General features: G+C 41.0%; 1 protein-coding gene across 1 annotated transcript; it reads left to right on the top strand.

Annotated features, from left to right (window-relative positions):
- Positions 1 to 2,601: 2,601 nt before the first annotated feature.
- On the top strand, positions 2,602 to 3,561 carry LOC109439646 (olfactory receptor 1J4). The gene has a single exon (XM_019719932.2). The coding sequence runs from the start codon at positions 2,602 to 2,604 to the stop codon at positions 3,559 to 3,561; it is 960 nt and encodes a 319-aa protein (XP_019575491.2).
- The last annotated feature ends 7,227 nt before the right edge of the window (positions 3,562 to 10,788 follow it).

The following is a 10,788-nucleotide window of genomic DNA, read 5'->3' on the forward strand; positions in this document are numbered from 1 at the left end:
CACCTCACATGAATTCTGTGAGAGGGGAGAGTGAAGCAAGAGAATGCTGAAATTGTTTTAGCAATAGAGAAGTCTGTGGTTCATGATGATATTTTCAGATTGATTCTGGCTGCAGTAAATTCCTTTTTTTCAATCTCTAACACCAGAGGTTCTTCTCTGACTTTCTTTTCTCTTTCAAAAATAACGTACGTATATCAGATACTACATATCATGCTTTGTGTCATCACCCGAGACTACATAGTTCAATGAAAATGAAGCCAAAGCTTTGAAAGAATTACATCCTATGTCCATTGGTGGCTTCTTGTTTCCATTAAGCCTGCTGGGATTGCAGTGTGACTTGTAATTTTGCTAATGACACTCAAAAACATATTTTACTATTTTAACTAACCATTGTTTCACACATGATGCCCAATAAAATGTAAATTTGTTATAAAGCACTGGTTGATATCAGAGTATATCTACATCCACAAAGGGACACTTGAGTTCCTGACAGGACATTAAACGATTTTGTTATATGATGTCACTCATGTCTAAAAGTCCTCATTTGAGTTGCCCTATTTCTTGACACAGCCCGTAAGACAGCATTTGTCTTGAATCCAATCCATATTGTTGTTATTATGGTCAAGTTTTCACCCTCATCTTTTCACCTCTTTTTTTGTGTGTGTCTGCCATATGCAAAATGTAATATATTTGCCCAACTTTATAAATATAAAACTAATTAGTAGGTAACCAGCAAGTAGAGTGACGTTTCAGGCAGTAGTATTGCCCAAATTCTAGTCTGTTTGGGGTGTGAATATTGAAATCAAAACATCTGATGGAGTGATATTTGATACATGTGTCAGATATTATAATATCAATTTTCCTTTATTACTCATTTATTTCATTCAGTAAGTTAGGACTTAGGCTACAAGTAATTGAAAACAATCTGGCTTTGTTGCCTCACTTTCCACAGGGTTCCACTTTGACTTCCACTCTTCATGTGTTTTCAAAGTTAGGTTCTTGTCTTTTTAAAGGAGCAAGACACTGGCACACAGATATTAAGACAGTGGAGTCCATCAAAATCCATTCTTTTGGAGATATTGAAGTTGCCTTGATCAGATAACTGACAGAAAATTTAAGGAGTAGTATATTTTTAAATAAAGATTCACAGTGAATCTTTGGGTCAATTCAATGAGATTGACCAAAACTTTTAAGTTTTGTTGGATATTGTATGTACTCTATATATTGGTATACATAGAAGTAGGAATGCAAATATTATAATTATTATACAAAAAGAAGGCTATGAAATACTATATAAACTAAATCCCATTAATGTAAACATAAAATTTTATGACGAAAAATCATTTTAGGAGGATAAAATAACTCATGGAAGGGTGAAGTCCTTTGACATTATCCTTTGTTTTCACATCTACATTATTTGGAATCCATCACGCAGCAGAATTAATTTTATAAGCACAAAACCAAAGAGGAATACCCACTGGGGAGAAAAACCGTTCTTCAATCTCAAGCTATGACCCAACTAGGGGAAACAGAAATCTGGTAGGGAAGGGCCAGTAGGACGTCTTTCCACATCTCCTTTGGGATGCACTCATAGGGCATCCACCCTGACGTTCTTCCAGAGGACAGTGTTTCCTCAGAGTGAGCCCTCAGAACCATCTGCCTGGAGATACCTGGTCCCACGTCTCATGAAGGAGCATCTCTGGCGGTAGAGCTGCGATCTGCATCTTTAACAAGCTCCCCAGGTGATTCTGATGAACTCTAAAGTTGATGGACCACTGCCCTAGGGCATCTGTCTTGGAGGGAGTGAGAAGTACACTGAGCAATTAATACATGTTTAATGCACGTCTCTAACCTAGAGTTTGGTGCCCTGTCCCCTTTGGGTCCTTTCCCTAGGGGTAGAGTGGAGTCTTCACTTCTCCATTTCTGAAGGTGGTGGATGAGAAGAGTAAGCTCCAGGCTCTTGGCTTCTCTCTGATGTCAGTGAGAGGTTCAGGGCCACACACCTTGTAGGATGAATCTGGTGTCTGCGTGTCTACAGAGATGCTGAGAAACCAGTCCACACTCCCTGAGGCTTGATGACTTCAGCATAATGTTCAGAGCAGAACTGTACATCCTTCTTCAGGAACAGGTGTGTGTGTGTGTGTGTGTGTGTGTCTGTGCGTGTGTGTGTGTGTGTGTGTGTGTGTACAGAGCGGAGCTCATCACCTCCCTGTGCTCTTGCTGAAGTCACCTCTCATTACTAGCTCCTAAGGACAGGGACACTGCAATCACCACTGGCCAATGACTCTCACACTTTAACCCCGAGCCTTGGGGAGATGAGGAATAAGCCGCCTGGCTGCTCGGTGATGTCCTGCCTGTAATCCCTAGAACAGTCCCATACCCTCATCAAAGGCATCAAGCCTCGGGCCAAGGAAACATTTACTAACTCAGTTGCGTTTGCCTGAGCTCCGCTGACACATCACACTGAGTTCTTCACTAGAGACCTTTGCATTATTAATTGAACAAAAGCAATGTCACCTCAGATAGGACATCTCCTAGGTTCAATGGTTGTTGATTGTGCTTTTTTCACTGTCCTTTCATCCCCAGCAGACACGGGGCAGCATGAGGCCTGAGAACCAGAGCAGCGTGTCCCACTTCCTCCTGCGGGGGCTCCCCATCCAGCCCGAGCATCAGGGCGTGTTCTTCGTCCTGTTCCTGGGCATGTACCTGACCACGGTGCTGGGGAACCTGCTCCTCATCCTGCTCATCAGGCTGGACGCTCGCCTGCACACGCCCATGTACTTCTTCCTCAGCCACTTGGCCTTCTCTGACATCTGCTTCTCATCTGTCACCGTCCCTAAGATGCTCGTGAACATGCTGACTCAGGACCAATCCATCCCCTATGCAGGGTGTGTAACACAGATGTATTTTTTCATAATTTTTGCTGCTTTGGACAATTTTCTTCTCACCTCAATGGCATATGATCGGTACGTTGCCATCTGTCATCCCCTCCATTACATGACCATCATGAGAGAGGGACTGTGTATCTTACTAGTAAGCGGGTCCTGGCTCCTCTCCTGTGCCAGTGCCCTGTCCCACACCCTTCTCCTGGCCCAGCTGTCCTTTTGTGATGACAACACCATCCCCCATTTCTTCTGTGACCTTGGTGCCCTGCTCAAGTTGCCCTGCTCAGACACCTCCCTCAATGAGCTGCTCATTTTCACATTAGGATTGGCCAGCATCACTTTCCCACTAATATTCATCTTGATCTCTTATGGCCGCATTGGGGCCACCATCCTGAAGGTTCCATCTACCAAGGGCTTCTGCAAAGCCTTTTCCACATGTGGCTCCCACCTCACTGTGGTGTCTCTGTACTATGGGACAATTATTTGGGTCTATTTTTTACCCTCATCCAACACCTCCAGTGACAACACCATAATTGCTTCTGTGATGTACACAGTGGTCACTCCAATGCTGAACCCTTTCATTTATAGCCTGAGGAACAGAGACATGAAGGGGGCCCTGGAGAAACTCATCAACAGAGGAACAATCTTGTGTCATGACGTTCACTCATCTTTATGACAGACACGTTTGTCACCAGGTGCTAGCCACTTAATTTTGTGCCCAGCATGGAAGAAGTGCTCAGTAATATTTGATAACTTAAATCATACTGTGTTATAGTCATTCTCTCTTCTCCTTGTAATTTTTAGTATAAAATATGAGTTCTGAAATGATATTATTCTTTATTGCTCTTGTCTATTACATTAAGAAACTACAGAGTCAGTACAATTTATCTCTCCTTTTTTCCTGGTAAATAATTATTTCTCTTGAAAAACAGGTTTTTGGGGTAAAATTGATATATAAACTATATATTTAAAGTGTACAACTTGATGTTTTGATATGTATACGGGGTGAAATGATCACCACAATCAAGCTAATTAATAATAAATCCAATCACCTCCACATAGTGACAATTTTATTTTACTGTGTGTGTGTGTGTGTGTGTGTGTGTGTGTGTGTGGTGAGAAGACTTCAGTTAGGATCCATCCTCTTAGCAAATATCAAGTATACAGAATAGTATTTGTTAACTACAGTCATCATTCCCAATTAGTGCTCTTCTCATAGTTTCTGCTAGTGGTAATGCTGGTGGATATGGTAGGAAACTCTATAGTGCCTTTTATTGCTTCAGAAAATTACCCACTGCTGTGAGTTCAGCTGCTCTACTTATAGACTCAACGCTTGTTCTGGGTTTAGGGACATTGATCACTCTTACAGACTATTGTAACCTTCATTAGCAGTTCATTCTCTGACCAATCGTCTCTGAAGCTTTCTGACTATGTTTGAGTTTCAGTCAAGACACAGGCTCAATCCAGATACAGAAAGAGAAAGACAAAGAAAGCATCCACAGTGGAGACTTTCGCTGCCCCCAATGAATTTTGTGACTTTCTCATTCAATATTTTCATCATCTGTCTTCCTGAAAATCATTTCTTCTCATCTTAGTGACCCCAGGTAGGATCATGAGCCCAAGTAATCTAACTTCTTTGTCGTCCTGTGAAGAGCCACATTGTTCTCTTTCTTCAGGCTGTACTTAATTAAAGAAAAACAGGATCACAAACATTTCAGAGATTCAGCACCACGTAGCTGTTAGAAGTATCTGTGAAAGCTAGATCCCAATTGCAAGCTGTATCTGGTGGAGCGTGTGACCTCAGGCAATTACTTAACATCCCTGACCTCAATTTCTTCTTCCGTGTAAAATGAAAAACTATAAGACATCTAATATATTTTTACTTTGAAATAAATGAAATGCCAAATTTTTCTTAGCAATAAAACTGACCAAGAAATTAAAATACTGGTTTTCCTTACCTATGCATCCTGGGTGAATTGTGGAGCAGAACTTGCACAGACACACCTGAGTTATGGTGACTATGGGAGACTGCCATGTAGATAATAACCCCATTCAAAGAAAAGCAGCTGTCCTAGGTACAGCAACACATCTTCACTGGCTTAAACTAGAACCAAACGACCGTGGAGCAATGGATGAGTGAGTTGGTAGGTGGGCAGATACAAACAGATGAGAGGAGTAGCTTATTCCTACCTGTTTAATGTTCATTCAGAGTGGGCCCTGACCTACAGCTCATGAGGCTGCCTTTGAGCATCCCCGCTTTCATTGTGGAAGGACAAAGATTGCCCCCACTCCCACCCTGCTCGATGAAGCTTCAGGCCTCAAGTCACTTTGTCGCAGGCTCAGTCTCAACCCGGAGCCAGAACAAAGCCGAATAGGGCAGGACCCTTTCTTTCTGGTCTAGACAAAGCCTGCCTTGGTTGGCCTACACACCATGAGTACCTGGCTCAGTTTCTCTGCGCTGCAGTTCTGTCGTATGGATCCCTGAGCACCTGCCTGGCCCTGTCTGGTCCATCCTCGAAAAAGGCAGCGCTGTCACTCATATTTTTGCCATGGGTTGGTGACATTGCTCTGAATGGAGCTTTCTCAAGAAATGTCAAGCCCTCCTGCCTATGGGAAGTGTTTTATCACCACCTAACCTGCTAGAATTGCTTGCCTTAGTTGTGGACAACGAAAGCAAACTGGTAGGTGCCATGTTGATTTGCATACGTATATAGAACTTCTGAAATTGCTTTAGAAGTATGTACTTTATTTGGGGTATTTCTCCTCAGCCATGCCAGGGCTGGCTCATGACCTTCCCTAGTGAAGCATCTCTCTGGGTTAGGAGAAAGTTTGCTACATATAGTTTACAATTACTTCTGGAAGCTACTAAGCATTGACACTTCAATTGACCAGTTTGTATCCTTCTCAGTGTTAGAGGTAACAATTCTTTATAAACATATATATATATACACACACACACACACACACACACACACACACACACACACATATACATAACTATATATATTTATATTAGTTATGGTACGTGGAGTGCAGCATAGGGAATAGTCAATAGAATTGTAATAATGATATATGATGTCAGAGAGGTAGTAAATGGGGGATGGGCGTTATCACTTTGTGAGGGGTGTAAATGTCTAACTATTACATTTTTTGTACAGCTGAAATTAAAAAACAAAAGAAAACAAAACACAATGAAAAAAATGTAACAACAGACAGACCTTTCTCAGAGGAGACAACTCATAACATTACAGAATCATGAGCTTCAGTATTTATATTTTATCTCTGGATTTTATATATACGTATATATATTTTCTATATATTATACATATTATATATGTTCATAAATTATATATAAGTAAATTGTATATATTATATATACATATATCAAGTTTCAACTCTGATGTTAATTTTATGAGTAAAAAGTGATCTTATTTTGTGACAGAATGTGGATGAGAGGAAATACTAAAGACTTAGAATCACTTAGATTTTGAAAGAAAAAGAAAAAAAAACCCTGCAAGTGTTGTACTGATTATTATCTTTGAATCCAAGAGGGTTTTTCTGAGGAAGAAGCTATAAATGAAATCAGGAACTCAAGTGTACATAAATTTTAATTTTTGTCATTAGGATAGAAAGGTTGGAATTATCCCAGAAAAACAGTGAGACATTCCTTATATTATAGACTCTGTTGTTGAATAGCCACTTAACAAGTCACCTAATCTCTGTCAGACATCAGTGTGCCTAGTGCTGGTCAGACAGAGCTGGATAAACACTGGACATCCATGCTACAGAAGGGAACATTCTAGTAGTTTAGAGACAGGTGAACTAAAAAGTACGTATGAGTAGTAAAAAGTGCTTCAATATACTACTCCTAATAATCACCAGGCTTCTGCATGATTGCTGTGTATTAGGCACTATATTAAGAGCTTTACCTGTATCATCTCTTTTAATCCTCATAATAATCCTATGAAGCATGTACTGTTGTGATCTGTATTTCTCAGTTGAGGAAACTGAGGCTTGGAAACAATGACATAATTATAATACATGGTAGTAGCTTAATGGAGGATTTATTACTAGTTAACGCTGCCTGGATGTCAGCAAGAGCTTTACAGGGGAAATCGTTCTTCAGCGGGTTATCTTTCTTTTATTTCAGGAGATTTTGGAAAACTCTTATATTTTGGGATTGTAATCTCAGGCTTTAACACACCTCAGAATCTAAAGAATTAGCTATATTATTTCAGTACACTCGCTTATGCAAACTAAATGGGCTTTCTTTTCATTTTCCTGTTTCTATTGAAATGAAAGAATCCAAACTACTTGTCCCTTAAGTAACAGGAATTGTATGACTTTCTGCCTGTGGTACAAATTGTCAAAACAGGTCTGAAGATGAAGGTCCTGGATGAGACCAAGACTGGCCAGGGGTCTCCTCCCACCCCCCTTTGCCAACACTGTGTGGTTGATATATCTTAACTCCCATACAAAAAAATTATGAAAGCATGCTTCATGCTGACCTCCTTCATAAATATAACCAAATTATAATGGATACCCTCTGAACATGTAATTGCCTTTCTACAAATTACACTCCTGTTTCAGTACTGACTATCCTTCATGGACATATGTCTTGCCTGGTGAAGCATGAAGCAAAGCTTCTGAAACTTTAGTGTGCATAAGAGTTCCCAGAGAACTTGTGTCTGGAGTCTACCACCATGGACTCCGATTCAGTAGTTCTGGGATCGGACCCCAAACTTTGCACGAACGATGCTCCCATGTGTTACTGGTGCTGCAGATCTGTGAACTGTGCTTTGAAGACACTGGTGTAAAGAATTACATCATGGAGGTCGTGGGAGGCACATTTATAACACCTCACATGAATTCTGCGAGAGGGGAGAGTGAAGCAAGAGAATGCTGAAGTTATTTTAGTAATAAAGAAATCTGTGGTTCATGTTGATATTTTCAGATTGATTCTGGCTGCAGTAAATTCCTTTTTTCAATCTCTAATACCAGAGGTTGTTCCCTGACTTTCTTTTCTCTTTCAAAAATAACGTACGTATATCAGATACTACATATCATGCTTTGTGTCATCACCCGAGACTACATAGTTCAATGAAAATGAAGCCACAGCTCTGAATGAATTACATCCTATGTCCATTGGTGGCTTATTGTTTCCATCAAGCCTGGTATGATTTCACTGTGACTTGTAATTTTGCTAATGTCACTCAAAAACATATTTTCCTATTTTAACTAACAATTGTTTCACACAAGATGCACAATAAAAAATAAATTTGTAATAAAGCACTGGTTGATTTCAGAGTATCTGTATATCCAGAAAGGAACACTTGAGTTCCTGACAGGACATTAAACGATTTTGTTATATGATGTCACTCATGTCTAAAAGTCCTCATTTGATTTGCCATGTTTCTTGACACAGCCCATAAGATAGCATTTGTCTTGGATCCAATCCATATTATTGTCATTAAGGTCATCAAGTTTTTACTCCCATCCTTTCTACTCTTTTTTGGCATCTGCCCTATGCAAAGTGCCACATGTTTGTCCAACTTAATAAGTATAAAACTAATTAGTACATAACCAGCAGGTAGAGTGAAATTTCAGGCTGTGGTGGTGCCGCAATTCTTGTCAGTTTTAGGTGTGAAAATTGAAATAAAAATATTTGAAGGAGTTTGATATTTGATACATGTGTCGAATATTATAATATCAACTTTCTTTTATTACTCATTTATTAATTCCATAAGTTTGACTTGGGCTACGAGTAATTGAAAACAATCTGGGTTTGTTGCCTCGCTTTCCACAGGGTTCCACTTTGACTTCCACTCTTCGTGTATTTTCAAAGTTAGGTTCTTGTCTTTTCAAAGGAGCAAGACACTGGCACGCAGATACTAAGACAACGGAGTCCATTAAAATTGATGCTTTGGGAGACACTGAAGTTGCCTTGACCAGATAAGTGACAGAAAAGTTCAAGGCATAGTACAATCTTTAATAAAGTTTCACAGTGAATCTCCGTGTCATTCAATAAGAGATTGACTAAAATTTTAAAGCAGATCAAAATATTGATATTGCATGTATTCTATATATTGCTGTGCATAGAAGTAGTAATGCAACTATTATTATTATAAATTATTATTGACAATAAGGTTATGGGAGGTTGGCCTGGTGGCTCAGAAGGTTGGAGCTCTGTGCTCCTAACTCCGAAGTCTCCTGGTTCGATTCCCACCTGGGCAGGTGGGCTCTTAACCACACGGTTGCTGGTTGAACTCCTCGAGTTCCCCACAAGAGATGGTGGGCTCCACACCCTGAAATTAAGATTGAACATGACACCTTGAGCTGATCTGCCTCCCAGATGGCTCAGTTGGTTGGAGCGTGGGCTCTCAACCACAAGGTTGCCGGTTTGACTCCCGCAAGGGATGGTGGGCTGTGCCCCCTGCAACTAGCAACAGCAACTGGACCTGGAGCTGAGCTGTGTGCCCTCCACAACTAAGACTGAAAGGATAACAACTTGACTTGGACAAAAGTCCTGGAAGTACACACTGTTCCCCAATAAAGTCCTGTTCCCCTTCCCCAATAAAATCTTTAAAAACAGAAAAGAAAGGCTCTGAAAACTATAAAAAATAAATTCCATTTATGTAAACATAAAATGTTAAGAATAAAAAACCATATTACAAGGATAAATGTAAGAAATGGAGGGGTGAAATACTTTGCCGTTATTCTTTGTTTTCACATTTACATTATTTGGATTTCCATCACGAAGCAGAATTAATTTTATAAGAACAACACCAAAAAGGAATAGCCTTGGGGAGAAAAACCACTCTTCACATCCAAAGCTATGGTCCAACTAGGGGAAACATAAGTCTGGTAGGGAAGGGCCAGTAGGATGTCTTTCCACATCTCCTTTGGGATGCACTCATAGGGCATCCACCCTGACATTCTTCCAAAGGACAGTGTTTCCTCAGAGTGAGCCCTCAGAACCATCTGCCTGGAGATACCTGGTCCCTCATCTCATGAAGGAGCATCTCTGGTGGTAGAGCTGCGACTGCAGCTTTAACAAGCTCCCCAGGTGATTCTGCTAAACACTACAGTTGAGGTACCACTGCCCTAGGGCATCTGTCTTGTAGAGAGTGAGAAGTACACTGAGCAATTAAAATGTGTTTAATTCATGTCTAATATAGAGTTTGGTGCGGTGTCCCCTTGGGTCCTTTCCCTAGAAGTAGAGTGGAGTCTTCACATCTCCATTTCTGAAGGTGGTGGAACGAGAAGAGAAAGCTCCAGGCTCTTGGCTTTTCTCTGATGTCAGTGAGAGGTTTAGGACCACAGACCTTGTAGGATGAATCTGGTTCTGGGTGTCTACAGAGAAGCTGAGAAACCAGTCCCCACTCCCTGAGGCTGGATGACTACAGCATAGAATTCAGAGCAGAATTAGACATCCTTCCTCGGGAACAGGTGTGTGTGTGTGTGTGTGTGTGTGTGTGTGTGTGTGTGTGTACACCGGAGCTCATCACCTCTCTGTGCTCTTGCTGAAGTCACCTTTCATTACTAGCTCCTAAGGACAGGGACACTGCAATCACCACTGGCCAATGACTCTCACACTTTAACCCCAAGCCTTGGGGAGATGAGGAATAAGCCGCCTGGCTGCTCGGTGATGTCCTGCCTGTAATCCCTAGAACAGTCCCGTACCCTCATCAAAGGCATCAAGCCTCGGGCCCAGGAAATATTTACTAACCAGTTGTGTTTGCCTGAGTTCTGCTGACACACACACTGAGTTCTTCACTAGAGATCTTTGCATTATTAATTGAATGAAAGCAATGTCACATCAGACAGGACATCTCCTAGGCTCAACGGTTGTTGATTGTGCTTTTTTCACTGTCCTTTCGTCCCCAGCAGATACAGGGGCAGC

This window comes from Rhinolophus sinicus, linkage group LG04 (assembly GCF_036562045.2).
Source record: "Rhinolophus sinicus isolate RSC01 linkage group LG04, ASM3656204v1, whole genome shotgun sequence".
Classification (NCBI taxonomy): domain Eukaryota; kingdom Metazoa; phylum Chordata; class Mammalia; order Chiroptera; family Rhinolophidae; genus Rhinolophus; species Rhinolophus sinicus.

What these genes read in the sequence shown, in the direction of transcription:
- LOC109439646 (XM_019719932.2), top strand. Translation starts at nt 2,602, where the DNA reads ATGAGGCCTGAGAACCAGAGCAGCGTGTCCCACTTCCTCCTGCGGGGG.